Raw genomic sequence first — 17,645 nt, forward strand, 5'->3', positions numbered from 1 at the left:
TTTTGAAACATTAAATTATTTGCTATTATTTCTTCAAAGAATAATATCTTTTGTTAACTTCTTTCAATTGTAAATCGTAATAATCAAAAATATTATGTTAATCTAAAGAAATATAATTAATCTAAAGCTATAATTAATTATAGATCTGAAATAATATATGTGTATATATATTATAAATATACAATTATATAAATCAAATGAATTTTGAAAGTACAATAAACTAAAATAATTTTAATTGATAAATACAGAAATAAAATACGAATTAAATTCTTTTGTGTAAAATTTTAATTGAATTGGCAAAAATAATACTCTGAACATTATATCTCAGAACCCTTGATTAAAAAAAATCGATGCGTCTAAGATCGTATCAAACGTAAAAACGCACGTGAATTTATAGTGAAAATACATCGATCCAACGATTTACCACTACGATCTCGCTACGGATTACGACGTCCTCACCGCCGACGTCTCGCAACCCCTCGTTTACTCGCGTTCCATTTCACGAAGGCTCAAAACACCGCCACGAACAGCTGTTTGAAGCTTAAAGGCAAGGTCGCAGCCTTACGTCTGCGTACGCAATGCCGCTCGTTTCAACACGTCGCTGAACGCGTGGTTGTGTGCGCGTGCGTGCGTGCGTGCGTGTGCCCGCGCATTCAAGTACACTCACGTGCAAACATGAGTACGTGACACGTCACGAGTGCAGTGTACTCTATGATAGTATACATATTCAATTTTTGTCATATATATAAAAGAATGTTACATTAAAAAACTAAGAAGAGATATATAATATATAGTTTGATTTACAATAAGTTGTTCAAGAGTAATAATATAATATGATATTTCTAATATATATATGAACATCTATAAATGTGTTAATTTGATTGTAAGAAGAATTTTTCAATATTTTTAATTAAATAAAAAAGGTTTACGTTCTTTTTTTCTTCAAAATACAAATTGTTTCGTGTGTATAAAACTGACGTTTGTATTATTCGACCCACGTGTGCGCGCGCACATACGCGCCACGTACATACGCTCATGCGCTGTGGAGCTGGATTGTGCGTGCATGGACGCGTTTTACAGTCGCAGGGAGAGCCACTGTCGTTCCACCGCACATAACTATAGTTATGCAATCCACCAACTTGTATTCATGGTCAAGGCCTGCGTCCTTACCGCTAGATACGTATACTTACATGCACACATCGACAAACGACGGCCGTGCAAGGAGTTTACGTATGCAGAAAAGAGGGGCGAGGTTGCCAGCGAAAAAATAAGGACTGAACATTATCGAATTCATACGAGACGACGAATAAAATTGAACGAAGCCAATAGGTCGGTATACGAAACCGGATTGTCCAGAAACATTAATGGAATGAGCGTTCAGATTAAAAAAATGTGATTCCGTTTGCTCGTTTCAGAAAAAAAAATATAAGTTTCGATTGCTGACTTTAGTTAGCGATAGTTTACTTTAGTTGTTTTTGCTTAATCTTTCGTTCGTACTGATAAACAAACATATAATTTTACCGATGTCGGGAATGAAATTTGCATAAATGCGAAAATTACATGAAAACGAGTTCTTTCCTCTGAATGAAAAAATAAAGATTACTTGCTTAATGTAATTATATCATCTTTTTCCTCCATATATAAAAACAACAAGCATCATATTAATAAGTTGTTTGTTTCTATGTTTCGAGTAGAAAGTATATAGAGCGAAACGCAATGATGACGCTTTGCTAACAAAGCATTCATCGATGAACGATATACCGAATAACTAAAAGCATAATCAATGGAAACATACAATTGCCAAACGTGGAAGAAAAGGATGCGCAGAGGAAACATTCTTTTATCTTTTCACTTGACAGTCGACGAATGAACATGTACATGATTATGCTAGTGTGCACAGCAAACGCGTTGCGTAAAGGTAATAGTAATGTATGAAGAAAACGGTAATAATACAGAAATACAGCAATGATTTAATATAACTGAGTTACAGGAAGTGAATATTATTAACATTTGCTTATAGTGGACCTATCCGCGAAACATTTATCTTCCTCGTTTCTCATATATTCGTTGAATGTATGTTCACGTGTACTTCGATATTTGTAGAGGGAAGTATGTACTTCAAGTCGAATATGTACGTACTTATCTACGCACCTGTATATACTGCACGCGACAATGTGCGTAAGTACGTGCAAAAAACAAGTGTACAACAGGCAGAATTACAGCAGGTCAGCAAGAAAGGAAATAATCACTCTTCATGTGTGTTTAACGCGTTGACGGACGCGTACGCATATGTGTGATGGTATACGTAATATGTGTGATGTAACTTACACAGTGCTTGAAATGCGCGTGCGATTAAGGCGCGCTTATTTGTGCCCTGAACGAGTTTTGATGCAACGAAATCACTTCGCGGTAACTACGGTCGCGCCTTTTATCTCATGAATAATGATCCTATTGGAGGAAGAATCGCTATGCTCATGAGAATTCTACACAAATAGATAGTTTTATCGCGTTTAAACATTATTATTAAAATATGATATAAAATATAACAGAAAAAGAATTTAATGAAAAAATGAAATACAATTTAGCTTGTGAAAGTGACATTAAAAGTCGAATTATAATATAATGAATATTTTTTTTTTTTGAAATTTTAAAATATTTTTATTATGATATTTTAATTTATTTTTTAAATATAACAAAATTTATAAAGAAAATTTTTTATATAATTGGATAATATAAATTTCGAATATCAAAGAATTCGCATTAATCAAGAGTGCGACTCTTGCACCAGGAAGTCAGAATGTAGAAGTTCGATCAGATACATTTAAAACGACCAATCTTAATCAATTTCCCTTAATTTTACCGTTGCATGACCACTCGTACTATACATATAGTGGACAGTTCAATGGCGTTGCACTTACCAACGCCAACTCGAATCTCTCTCTCTCCTCTTAAAGGAATCTCTCCTATTTATACCGTCGTGTTATTAGCATTGCCATTAGCCAAGTCTCCCTTTCTTGTAACAAAACCTATCTATAAATAAATATCTTTTTATAAATTACCGATTAACATGTTATTTAATTATTGATCAGGTTATGAAAATTTATTGAAAATTAATAATCAATTTACCCTTGAAATTATACAATTTTTTTTCCCCGTTGAACTGAAATAACAATTACTTTAAACTTTAACTTTACATAATTTCCTTTCTGAAATATCAGTGATATATTAAATCTAATCTTCAAAGTATTTTTGCAAGAATATTTTGCAAGAGTACTAATTGACAATCTCAAGAACGAATCTTCCAAGTTAATTTACTCGAAAAACAATATTCCAGAATTCACTTTGTATTGTCAAGAAGATTGCGCGCAGCGGCAATACTAAACAAAGCAACGAATAGCAAATGGATTGCCGGTTTCCGGGCTGACGACTTGCAAGCGAGTCGAGTCGGTTGCAATAAGATTGCTGCATAATATCGAAAGAAAGAATAAAATTTTCATTTCAATTTCAAATCGTGAATCTGTCTATTCAACTATTATTATCGCACGTGTTATCTTATTAAAAATGTATTAAAAATGTTACATAGCTAAAATATTCAATCGATTTACGTCATAAGGAAAAAGAGACAAAGAAACAGAAAGAAAAAGGAATGGGAAATAAGCGATTCAAGCATATCGTGGTTAGGGTCGATACATGCACTCTACACTAGTTGTTTCTGACCATTGCTGCACGTGTACCAATCTTTGGGTTCACCGCGTATTCTATATTGCCATGATTTCATTTTATTCGACGCATATATACAATGAAAAAAAAAGGAAGAGAAAAGGTGCGATGGAAACGCGACTCGATCGCGTTGTGCATTGCACACCCGTGCTACTACACACGCGCGGACTCGCATGCGCGCGCACGTACACATTGACGCACGCGCACACTGGTAGTATCACTTCACTGATGATATACCCTACCGAGAGTTCATTGCTCTTGAGGTGCAACGGAGAACGACGAAGATTCGCTCGAGAATGTTGAAGAGAGAAAAAGCAACATAGAGGGAGACACAAACTAGCATTGGCGCAATGGAGAGAAAGACAAAAACGAAGACGCACGGAAGACGAAAGGGAATGAGCGAGAGACCGAAGAAAATACTGTCAAGAAGCTCTGAAAAGTCAAAAGAAGAAAACGAAAAAGAGAGAGAGAGAAAGATCGAGGAGTATTTACCACACGCTTCGATGACTTTTAATAATCCACACGCGATTCCCAGCGCGCCACTCCGAGTCAAGACAACCACTCTCGATACCTTCGTTTTCTCTGGTTGCACGCACATGTTCGAGAGAAATGGCAAGGCCGGTAGGAAGCGATTGGGTTAAATGTTCGTTCAATGAATATCCGACGGGGAGTATCGCTTTCGTATTTAACCTAACAACATGTTACGCCTTATATCTGTAGCCGATCATGCTGCATGTGCTCGCGAGACATCTACAGAAATCGTGACTGCATACGAACTGCCTCAAGAACATTTCCCTTGCCTGACCGATGATAGTAATCATCGCTAATCAGGAGCCAACTCTTGGACCTTAGGGAGCCAAGTGCTCAGTATGAAACAATTAAGATCGTGTGTCGGATGATCGTATATAATTTCAGTAAATTGTTTCTCAAGTTTCGTCGACGACAGTACTGCCTGCAACATCGAGATCAATTCATTTCTAAGGCACGATTCACTTTGAAAGTAACGAATTATCATAAGAATTGATAAATCAAGATCACAATGTCTCGATTAAAAAATTGGAAAATATTGGACATGATCGTCGAACGTACCAACTCGAGCTTGTACCGGACACGTACCGGGTGCAATGTACCTGGATGAGTCACACGGTAACAGCGCACACATTCGCGTACGCACATGCGTCTCCACGGGCGATTCGCGCTCGTGTGCGCGCGCATCTTTTATCCTTCTCTCTCGCTTTAGGTCGCGGTCGGTGATACTCGTTGCTTGCCGCGCGCCAGAAAGAAACGAAGAAACGCTGTAACTCGCGCGCGATACGCGCCACGCAACGAAGACAGAGAACAGAGCAACGAGCAAGATGGAAAATAAAAATCCAATCATTTCGACCGGTTTTGCATCGTGCCGACGAGGATAATGGAATACCGCGTCACTTTTTGCCGGTGCACAGAATATTTTCTCGCGTTAATATCCGCGCATTCTACCCCTACTCCTTACTTCGTATGCGCCAGGTACGTATCTAACCATAGTATTACATGCTGTACACCAAACGTGACTGGCGCCAATGAGGTTAAACGATTTTCAAGTTTTGCGGAAGCGTTAATTTCTATCTTTCTTTCTTCTTCTTCATATGATTGTCAACTTCTTATAAATTAATCTTTTTTTTATATATATATATACATATTGCGAAATTTAAAATGTAAATTAATTATAATTACAAATAATTAAAATTAAAATTCATAAACGTGATTAGTTATATATTTTTTTCGAAAAAGATTATATAATATAATATATTATATATGTATATATATTATATATTAATTTTTTTTTAAAAATAAAACTTCATTAGATTCATCAACCACTTTTAACTCTAAAAAGTTACTACCTGTTTAACAGGTTGTCTTTTTCTTTCTATATCGCATTAAAATATTTCTTCTAAACTCAAACAGATGAAAATTAAAAGTTTCAACGTTAAAATTTATTCTCTTATTTCCGATCAAATATAATTATAAATAATTAATATCGCAATGTAACAAGCCTAATCATGGATTTTAATGCAATTAACCAGTAGTTATGAATAGAATAGAAATTTTAAAGACACACGTTATATAAACGTGTGAAACTGCACAAGTGTCAAACGTATCTGGTAGCCATGAGGCTTCGGGGCAAGGAAATGATGCTATAAATCCCTCGAATGCGGATAGAAAGTTAAATTTATCCGAGTAGGACAAATTGATCTTGCGGGAATTATTTTTAAGCGTATTATAGATTAATTGCAAATAATTTCAGAATTGTTGCTCCGACTTTTTTTACCGTTATTTTCATGTGCGATCATAAAAATGCAACGTCACGATAATATAATCCACCACGAAACAATATACGTCACGTATTCTTTAATGATAATTTTAGCACGATTCTATCTCTTTTCTCACAGAAGAAACTGGATTATCAAAGCACGGGGGACGGTTACACACACGCGTGCAAAAAATCCGGAAACGTATCGAAAAGGTGAACGCCATACGAAGACAAGAAACGAGTATATAACTGGTGAATATAATACATGAATATTAATAAAGCACGTTGACTCGACACACGATTCTGACTTGCTTATATTACACTCGGAAGTAACCGGCAATTATTCAAAACCAATGACCACGTTGGGAGAATCTTTTGAACGACCAACCATTTATATGAAGGAATTCAAATGTTTTGTACGATCGATAATGAGAATTGTAAATTTTTTTTTCTAGTCAAACAGTTTTCTTATGAAAATTTTGTCCTCTCTTTAACAATTTTTATTAAACGGAATATTCTCCTCTTAAAGATATATACTTTATTTAAAAAAAAAAAAAAAAACATTGTGACTTTTTAAACTTGGATTTTATCACATATACGAAGATTTTACTTTAAAAATTATTAAATTAAATTTTAAATAGATATAAGAATATTTAATACTTATATATATATATATATTTCTTTTTTCAGAAAATATCAAAATTCAAGATCGATCTCAAACAAAATTCATCCATCACGTCTCAATTTAAGGTTTTCATCTACGATAACGGTTAATCAGCACGAGCTGGATCTATTCAAATTTCGCCATACACGAGAAGAAAATAGTTGAAAGTTTCGAGTGGCACGATCAATCATTCTCAAATGCAAAATTAGTAACAAAGGGGCGGTATCGATCCTCACCACGGCACGAATTAATCAAATAATTCGAGGCGAGCGACGGAGCGGCGAGGGAAAAGGGGAAGGAACGAGAAGGAAGGCGGTCAGAGAAGAACATCGAGAGACTTTTAAAACGGGGTTGCGTAATCCTTTGGATTTAGTTTACTTTCGTCGGTGTCGATGCCACGCACGTAGCGTGACCGTGGCACTGAACCAGCGGCACGAACTTTCTCGTGGCCTTCGTTCCAGGAAGACGATTTACGTGACATGAGCAGGACGCCAATGACTGCGAACGGTCATCGACGGGGGCCGAGCAACGCCTCTCCGTCAGAGATAGCCGTGAATACAGCTCCTCGATTTCGAATTGATTATCGCCGTGTAGCCCAAGGGAATCGAGTCCTAGTGAAATGAATTTTTTAAAAACACGGTGACGCAATCTTACGTAATGGTACAAGAATAGAAAAGCTAATATAGAAGCTAAGAGCAAACTATTACTTTTTCCTCGTGCAAAATATATACATATATATTTATATTTTTAATCTTATAATCTTTTCCTGATTGTTTTTCATTTTAAAACAAATGATATATGTAAAGGTTTTTCGATAAAAAAAGGATTATTACAGTGGTGCTATTAATTCATTAATAAGAAATTGATAAGTGATATTTTCTAATTTTTACAATGGAGTAGTTTCGAATTTGTATAAATTCTTTGTAAAAAGGATCATTTATTAACGAAGTTTCATTAAACGATTTGAAAAAAAGTATTAAATTATTAAAAATGGAGTCAATAATGTTTTTTTTTTTCCCCCACGAAATTGAATAATATTTACATTTCACGAATAATGTTAAAAATTATTGCCCACTATATCTGTATACAGTGTTCTGTATCAAAGTGGCAGATATAATAGATTCAATTTATGAATCGATAAGGAGTCGTATATACGTATTTTACATCATTATTCTCTTAACCCTTTCATTTCTCTTAAGTCAATTTCACAATTATATTACATCGCCATGATGGATAGGCACCCACATATAAAATAACATACACCGAAGAGAAGAAAACTTTCCTGCCTCATAATTCACCATCGATCAATAAAACTCAATCATTCCGCCGACAAATAAACAAGCGGAAAAATAGATCTATCAAAAACGAGCAAACATTTAATATCGCCCATCCCATCCACCATTCCATCTCTCTCTCTCTCTCTCTCTCTCTCTCTCTCAATTCCTCGTTTTTTGACTTCCACTAAAACTCGAAAATTTCTCTGCCTCCGTCCAGAAGATAAAGACGATTTAAAAAGAGGAGGATCGCGGGATGATTAATTCTCGGGAGAAGTTCGTTTTGTTGGAAAGAGCGTGGCCAAAGTTTCTTGCAAAGTTTCGAAAGAAGGAGGAGGAGGAGGAGGAAAGGGGAGAAAAGAAACCGTGAAGGAGCAGTCGAGAGTCACGCTAAAGCGTAAACCGTGCTTTTAACCGGGAGGATTCCCTTTGGAACCACGGATGACAGGTCGAGAAATATTCACAAGCCTGTTCTCAGGGGGGGAGGAGGGGGGAGGGGAGGGGAGAGGGGAGACGAGAACGCGTTATCGACACGAGATGTGACACGAGAAACTTGAGGGGGAAAAGGAAATTTTTCGCATCGCGCCGCCATCCGAGCGTTAACGCGAGCCTCCATCTCAGGGGATAGTCCCGAATAGAATCAGACAAGGCAGGCCTTGACCGTTCCCGAGTTTGAAATTCAAAGTTGGATTTTCGGGAATCGTCGAATCTCTCTGATCGGCGGACCTTTTAGACGAATGTATAATTTAAACGGGCGGCCTCCACGCTTTTCGACGCTTCTCATGGTCAATGGAAAAGTGGTTGCCTAGCCTGTCAAGTATACGATGCTTCTAGAAAATTTCGTTTCTCGAGAGTTTTTAACGCGTTAAATCGATTGAGTGATTTTTTTCGATATAAAAATATGTAATGAATCGCGTGATAGATAATAAAGTAAAAATTGCGATGGTTGTAGAAAATTTGGAAAATATTTACAGAGAATTTTACAATTAGATTAATGATGATTTTAGATGATGTTTAATAAAAATTGCAATGTTACCTAGAAATTTTAGAAAATTTATGAAAATATTGTTCTCTGAAAAATATTACTAATTGGATTAATGATTTTATTTATTTTTAAAAAAGAAAAGTTTATTTAGTAGGGAAACGATGCGTTCTTAATAAATTCTTTGCTTGCTTTAAATTTAAACTTTTGATTTTTATTCCAACAAGGAAGACGTCTCAACTTTTGATCGCCGTACGAGGATAGAAACGGATAACTCGTATTGTTCTTTCGAAATGTCACGTCATAAACGTGTAATCTCGGATGACGCGCAAGAAATTTGAATCATCTTCTTGCAGAAGATCCAAAGAAACGTATTGTCCCCTGCAAATGTTTTATATACACTTCGCGACCAGTTCTTTCAATTTAACCACCCTAACCATCCTTCCCTTTCTAACCCGCATTATACACAACTTAGAACAACCTCTAAAACAATTTTCATTATCCTTTTAATCATTTGATCCTATATAACTCCCTCCTATTTTTCCATTACACCAAGAATATAAAAAATAACGAAACAATTTTCACCCCTATAATTTAACTTGCCAGATTAAGATTAAGATTCAAATAACAATTAATAATAAATTTTAAATCTATCGATCCACACGCCTCTCCATAACGTCAAATAATCGAATTTCAATGCGAGTAATTCAAACATCTGTTCCAACTTTCTCTTCAATCCCCCTCCCCCCCTCCCCTCCTCCTCATCGAGACGTTGATCGATACGATTTTCACATTTTCCCAGCGAAGAGATGGCGAAAGGGCAACGGATCTACGTTGCGCAGCGAAGAGACTCCGAAGAAGAAGAACAAGAAGAAGAACAAGAAAATATATATATATATATATATATATATATATATGAACCGTTGGTTCACGAGTGAAATGTCAGCCCTCCATTCTCTTTGTAAATAGGGGAGGAGGGGTTGGGGGTAGTAGAGTTCGATTCACGAGTAAGAAACCAGTTTTCGATCCGATATTTCCTCCGAACAATGGGGGGAACGTTGGAAGAAAACTCAATTGAAAGAGAAATCGGTAGGCCGCTGGTAGCGAACCCAAAGCTCCGTTGGATTTGTATCGTATATATATATATATATATATATATATATAACTGATAGCATTGTGCTCGCCGCGAGACGAATTGCGAATATTGCCAGATACTCTCGCCGACCTTTCCAATTTGTATCGTAACCTTTAGAGAGGAGAGGCTTCGGCGAAGGGAGCCGATGGAATCGACAAACAATTCCGAGGAATTGTAAAGAGAGGGAATGATATCGTTAGAACAATTGAAAGTTTCAAGCTAGTGAATTAGCCGAACGGATGGCCTCGAAATTTTTTTCTATCTTCGCGAAGAAAGATTTTGTAATTCGATGTGATGTCTGAAGATTGATGGTACGAAAATATATATATCGTATTACAATATAATATATATAAATACTTGAAATTTGTGAACAAAATAATATTTTGTTCACGTATCATAGTTTCTGTAATCTTATATAGTATCAATAGAAATTGTCTTCGAAAATGTTGTATTTAAACAGAGATCCAAGAATAATACTCTAAATTGATATCGATAAGCGCATAAATACACTGATCCTCGTTAAATCATATATATAATCGTAAAATTGAATCAATTACGACATTACTCATTCATCGCAATGATACGCGGTTTCTTTCCCCGCTTGCTTTCATAAATCCAAAATCGTTACCAAATCGCGCGAGAAACAAAAGCACGCTCGAAACGTCGTGCTTTTCAACAATCGTATCGCTCGACGAACGATAACTTCTTCTCTCAAACCGAGTACGATACATATAACTTGGAAAAAAAAAAGAAAAAGAAATCTCCAAAATCGTTTGCAAAAGAAAGAAAGAAAGAAAGAAAGAAAGAAAGAAAGAGAGAAAAAACTGAAGAGAAAACGAACGAGAAAGAATTATTAAATCCATCAAAGAAAATCCACCAAAGTAAATGGTAAAAATGAAAGAGACGAAAAAAAAAAAAAAAAAGAAAAAAACGAAATGAAACAAACCTTGCTTAATGACGATGCCAGGGGGCACTTGGACAATCGGTAGGGCGGCGTTCGAGGGATTAACAGGGATGCTGGCCGGTGTTCCAGGCGGTGGAGATGCGCTGGCGCTACCAACGGAACCTGGATCGCTGAATCCTTGAGTGCTGTTCTCCTCCGGGCCGTCGAAGAAGCTCAAATTGAACTCACTGCCGGCGTCGAACGACACTTCCGGTGTAAGGGTGTCTGGCGCCGGGGCGCTACCCAGACCCGCGCTCAGCGACTGGTCGATTTTGAAAACGTCCATTGTACGAAGAGGAAATGATGATGATGGCGATCGCGCACCTCGCTACCAACTGCGGTCACCATTCGCGTACTCGACTCTCTACGTGATTCGATTCGCGTCCGGCTCTGATCACTTTCTTTCGTTTATTCAGATGCCTCTCCTCCCTCGTCCGTCTTTTTCTTAATCCTTCTCTTCCCTTAATATCTATCTTGTTCCTTTCCTTTTTATATTTATCACTCACCGTTTCTCGAAAAATAATATCTCGATCGAGGAGGGAGGATTCGATGCAACATGCGATCCTCGTTTCCTTTCAATCGTAGCTCGACGCGAGTTTAAATAATCTTAATCTAACTCGTTTGAAAATATCGTATAAAACCGGGACTGGGAGAAAGTTGCGAAAGCGATCGAGAAACGAAACACACGGTAGCGTTTCAAAAAGAGAAAGAAAAAAAGGAACAGTCTTCGGAAAAAAAGAAAAGGGTTCACGCGTACTCACTTTCCGTAACACGATGGTTCACACTAATTTACCGACGACGAAGCGGCACACATCCACATCGAATTCCTCGTGGAATCGGGTTCAATTCGAAAACTTTTCGATCTCCACTCGATTTAACTTCTCGGCGAGTCCGAAGTGTTCCCCGAAACTTCACGAGCAAACGATCCTCGACCGCATCCTGCTTTCCCACGAATCGATCCACGGGCGATCGTAGCTCGGCGGCGGCGACGACGACGACGACGACGAAGGAGGCCACGATATCGAAGAAGAGGACGATGACGAGGAGGATGAAGAAGCGTCCGCGAGAAAATCGGCGGTGCTACGGTTTCGCGAAAGCATTCCTCTCCGAGCGGTTCTCAACGCCGACGAGGTCAGTGGCCGTTACCTCCTCAGGCCAGATTCTCAATGAAGCTGCCCGCAGCCGACTGACGAACAATTTTGGCACATCCACGGCCAGCGGCCACCGGAGCGCCGTTTTATCTGTTAATCTCTCGCCTTCAAAAGCGACTTCGAACACATTAGGCGTTGCTCCCGTTCATACGATTCTCGTTATTCTCCAGACGCTGCCGGCCGGGGGCAATGCTTTTCGGTAGCCTTGAGCAGCCTATTATTCAATCTGATACGATTACGCGCGGATGCTTTATGAAGCTCACCGTGACACGTTTCTATTTTCACCCGATCCTTATCGACGGACGGACGGCGTGGAATCGTGTCGCGATGAATTTCCGACGTTTCCAACTGTGCCTCGGTATATATATATATATATATATTATATATGGATGGAAAAAAGGAAGGATCCAACGATGGAATTTGTTTTATTCACGCATGCTCCTCTCTTCTTCCAATTCGTCGTGATTTTCGTGATTTTTCCTCGCAACGGATCAACAGGCTATTCCTTTCACATCCTTGGAGGGAATATGATCGATAATGGTGACACGCGTCGCGGTATTGGTTTGCATCGAAAGAAAACGCGAAATCGAAAGAATTAGGAAGAGGAGGTGGTGGATACACGTTCGTTAATAAGCGTTGGGAACACGGAAGAACGGGTGTTGACGGATCGAGAGAAGAACCGCGTTGCACGGATTTAATTGGAAAGGTTATGAGACTTACTTCATATTTCTTTCTTTTTTCTTTCTTTTTTCTTTTCTTTCTCCCTCGAAAAGCGAAAGAACCGCGGTAACACGCGAGAACACCTGGTCGCCGATTACAAACGTGACGAACAAACGTGGAAAAAAAAGAAGGAAAGAAATCCACACTTCACTGGCACAACCGTGTCACAACAGCATGAGAAGACCCTTCTCATTAACTATCTCGCCTGAGGGCTGCGAAAATCCGTGGAAATCCCGATCTTCGAAAGGGTTCGGCATTGTTCGAGAAGACGCGTGGTGTCGTCTTCGTGCGAGGGTATGTTCTCATCGACATCGTTATCCTCCCTTCTAGTTTTCCTCTCTCACTTCCTTCGAATCTTCGAAAAAAAATGCGAGGATTCAACCCATTATTTTTCTTTTTTTTTTTTTTTAACTATTATGCGAGATCGAGAGATCGGTCGCTCCTTCCTTCTTCGATCCTTCCTCTCTCTTCGCCTCTCTGATCTTTTCGTTCGTTGTCACTTTTATTTACAACCGTGTATACGTATATATATATATATATTTTTTTTCCTCTTCTTCTCTTTTATCCCTTACTCTCTCTCTCTCTCTCTCTTTCTCGTTTTTCTTTTTTAATCGGCCCCCTTCACAATGGAACGTTCTAAGGGGAAAACTTTTTTCGGGTAACGCAAGCACGGCCTTTTCCGCCGATTTTCAGTGGATCCGTGGTCCCCTGGCTTTTCGCGTGATCCATCGCTGAAAAGACAAAATCAAAACGAAACGAAAATCAGAAAAAACTAAAAGGGCGTGAACGTCGTTGTTTCGAGAAGCGCGTCCGACAAAAGAGGAAACTTCGTTCCATTCTGTTGTTTCCTCTCTCTGGCCACTGTGTATAAATATAAACTGCGAAGTTCGAGCATGCGCGATCGATCGTTCTACCTTACTAGATCCCCAAGGTGTTTGTCTTTGCGAACGCGCGAATCGTCACGGATATTCCGAAGGAACGCGGAGGAACGCTTCCGTCGAACGGTGATCTTAAAAACTTATTTACACGAAGGCGCGAAACGAAGCCAGCCGTTTGGATCGTTTGGTCCAAAAAAAAAAAAAAAAAAAAAAAAGAAAAAAAAAAAAAGGAAATCGAATCGATCGAATTCGTTCTTTTTGATCGATCGATTCGATCGTTTTAATCGTCGTTCGCCGAATATCAAAGATTTTTTCGCTATATTCTCTTTTTTTATTTTCTCTTTTTTCTTCTTTTCCTTCTCCTCCTCCTCCTCCTCCTTCTCTTCTTCTTTTTCCTCTTCTTCCTTTTCTTCTTCTTTTATTCTCTTCTCGAGGACGTTTTCCGCAAGTGGTAACGGCAAAAGAAAGAGCGAAAAAGTGAAAAAGAGAGAAAGAAAAGTGAATGATGAGAGGCAGGCGAGATCGGTGGACTCGAAAGAGAGGAAAAGATCCGCGAAAGGGAAAAAGACAACGAAGCCAAGAGAGGAACACGAGGAGGAGAGTGAGAAAAAGCGAATGTCATTGCCGTAATCTTCGGACGTTGACTTCCTTCTGGCTCGTCCCTCCTTCCTCTTGCTCGCGAACCCCTTCCACCCGCCGCAAACCCCCTCTCCCCACCCCATCCCCTGCTCCTTCGTTCTCTTTGTCCTCTCCTTCTCACCTGCGCGTTCCTCCTCGCGATTCCTCTACCTGCCTCTCGCTTCCTCCTTCCCCGCCCCTTCGCCTTTCCTCGCTCCCTCTCTCTCCCTCCCGCGCGCGTTTCGCCCCCTCCCTCGCCCCCCCCCCCTCACCGCCGTTTTTCTCTTTAACCGAGCCTCGTTACGCCGGCTCGTGAGTCTCAAATATTTTCGTAACGATTCGCGCGTCAATGTTTCTCCTCTCCTCGAGTTGGAGTTTTTTTCCTCCCTCCCCTCCCTCTTTTTTCCTCTCTCTCTCTCTCTCTTTTTTTTTCTTTTTTTTTTTAAATAATAAACATCGGGGGAAAAAAATCGAGTAGTTACGAAGTATAGAGACGAAGTATAATGTCAGTTTTTTTTTTTTTTTTTTTTTTTTTTTTTCGAAACACGAGGAGAACGAACACGTTGGGACGAACGAGGAGGGAAGAACGAAGAGCGTGATGCGAATTTGAAACGAATTTGAGTTATACCGAGATGGGAATAGAATTGGTTGAAAATTGATCGAACGATTAACCCGTTCTCTCGGTTGAATTGGCTTTTAGAAGGAATTTTCGATCGTGGAATTAGACTGTGAATCGGTGTGTATCTTGGACCGAGATGTGTTGATATGGCACGTATACGTATCATGAGGTAGATTTCGGCTAAAGTAAATTCAATCCGTGTGATGTCAGTTTTATCGCGTGCGTGTTCGAACGTCGAGGCGACATCTCTCTTCGTCAAGAGTGACGAAGTTAAAAATCGATGGAGAATTAATTTGCAAATGATCGTTTGATATCGTGTATTTCTAATGCAAATTTTATGTTAGAATTTTTTTGGTAAGATAGTGAATCGATAATAGATAAATTCTTCATAATTCTTAAAATTTATGCTAAATGGCATTATTTGTTAAATTTTTCGTCGTTATATTCTTTAAGTATTATTTGTCCAATAACGTTTTTGAATAGATTAATATCTGAAATTTGTAGTCTATTCTAATTGAAAAGTGGATTCTTTCAATCGTAACACAACGTTGAGTGAAAAGATTGCGATAGGACGTCTTCGTAAAATAATAAATTCCATGTTTTTAATAACCGAAAGATATAACGATTGAAATCTATTAGAAACTGGAAATTTCATTAAAATAAAAAAACAAACGAATTTATTAACTTTTCCTTAAATCATCAATTAAATAAATCACTTCGCTATTTATATCAAAATTAAAAAAATTAAACTAGAATTTAATTATATCATACATTCGTATATTTAATGAGAAATTATTTTTAATTAGATGTTTTTGAACTATATTTTTATCACTACCATTAAATTAAACGCTTTTAATTTAATTTACTGCTTTTAATTCTTATTATAACGCTTCTTTATTAATGTAAATTAATGTAAATTTAAAAAGTGTTTAAATCGTTATTAATTTATCAAAATTTAAAACCATTTACATTGTTAACATTTTTGTTTAATTAATACACATTACGTATATATTTGTGTGACAGAGATAAAAAGAAAACTTGCTAAACTGTACGTATTATTATTGTATTGTTAACGCAATTTTTTAAAAACTTTAATAGACGTGATTTATATCTGGCATGACGTAATATTACACAAAATATAATTTCATATTCATATATAATTTCTATATTCTAAAAATAAATATAAAATTTTAAATTCCATCTGTCGTTGCAAACATGCTTCGATGTAATAAAATCAATTTCTGGTATAAAAATACTTCTATTTTTCAACCATTACAATTTACATTAGATTTTCCAATGATATACAAGAGCAATGATATCTAAAAATGTTTCATTTCCAAACAAATCGAAACCGATCATTCGTATTTTAGATATCGCATTTACATCGATTTTTACGAAATTTATTATATTTCCCTCTAATCAATATCCATTTATACGTCCATCCGTATCCACGAGATCAGCAATCGTCTCCATCGAATCCGAAACGAAGGCAACGACATCTCACCGACCAACCGCTTAACACAAAATTACGACTCTGTTTCGCGGCCACCCGCCTACTCTCTACATTATATCCCCCGTATCCCAACAATCGGCTTTTACCGTATTCCGTACGAAAGAGAAGCCGCAAAGAAGACGAAAATCACGGTCGAGCGCGGTTTACCAGGCTATGATTCAAAGTCTCGCGGTGTGTGCACCAGAGAGAGGCGTACGCGCCGCGGGATATGCATTACCCGCGGCATAATCCGCGGCGAATGATTTATAAATCGAGTGAATCACGATTTGGCACGAAGCAAAAACGGTAATCGCGAATTAACATTTGCATCGAAGGGTTGCCGATGCATGGTAAAGAGGAGTGGGGACGCTCGAGGAGTGGGGGGAAGGGCGAAGGGACGATGGACAGGAGAGGGGAGGGAGGAGGGAGGAGGTCGCTCGCGCGCGCACACACGACGAAGCCCTTGTCCGACAAATCGGTCGCGTAAAGGCGCGCTTTAAAAAGGGAGAAAGAGAGAGAGAGAAAGAGAGAGAGAGAGAGAGAGAAGGCTGGTCCGAATGGCGGTTTCGCGGCCTCGCAGACGGTCATTTGTCTCCTGCAACGCCTGCCTCGGTTCCGCGTTCCATCTGCGTCACAAGTCAGTGCGTTCACCTTGCCTCGAGTTATCAAAATCGGATCCCCGATGCGATAGCCCGTCCACAAGCGTGTATTCTTGGACCTCGATCGTACAGTTGGCCGCAAAAGCACTAATATTGTATATTGCCGACTTATTAATCGACATATCTTGCGAAAAATTATTGTACTGTCGGTAAAAAAGAAAAAATAGTCGATAACAATTTTTACGCGGTATAATTTTATTATTTATTATTTTACGGTACGACGGTTTAATTTTGTAATAGAATGTACGATGAAAAATCATACGTTGAATAGTATAATAGAGAGAGTATTACAAATAATAATCAGAAAACTGAATATTTTGAGATCAACTGTACGAGTATACCATATGCAGGTGAAAAAAACTAATTTTCTAAGTTGAATTATTAATTTTTTCTCTTCTTCATTTTTTTTCTTTTTAATTGTTTATGCGTGATTCGTTTATTTTTATACGACTATCATATTCTTTACTCCGTTTGTTAATTTCGATTGGTGTTTTACCGAG

General features: G+C 38.1%; 1 protein-coding gene across 3 annotated transcripts in view; it reads right to left on the bottom strand.

Annotated features, from left to right (window-relative positions):
- The window catches only part of LOC122719378 (ecdysone-induced protein 78C), a 99,545-nt gene extending 88,156 nt beyond the window's left edge, over positions 1 to 11,389 (bottom strand). For all 3 annotated transcript variants that reach the window (XM_043945112.1, XM_043945111.1, XM_043945110.1), the window contains exon 1: positions 11,012 to 11,389. In XM_043945112.1, coding sequence (XP_043801047.1) covers positions 11,012 to 11,294 — 283 coding nt within the window. In that variant the 5' untranslated portion in view covers positions 11,295 to 11,389. The remainder of the gene's footprint in view (positions 1 to 11,011) is intronic.
- Positions 11,390 to 17,645: the final 6,256 nt, after the last annotated feature.

Source organism: Apis laboriosa, unplaced genomic scaffold (assembly GCF_014066325.1).
Source record: "Apis laboriosa isolate Shangri-la unplaced genomic scaffold, ASM1406632v1 scaffold74_cov149, whole genome shotgun sequence".
Taxonomy (NCBI): Eukaryota; Metazoa; Arthropoda; class Insecta; order Hymenoptera; family Apidae; genus Apis; species Apis laboriosa.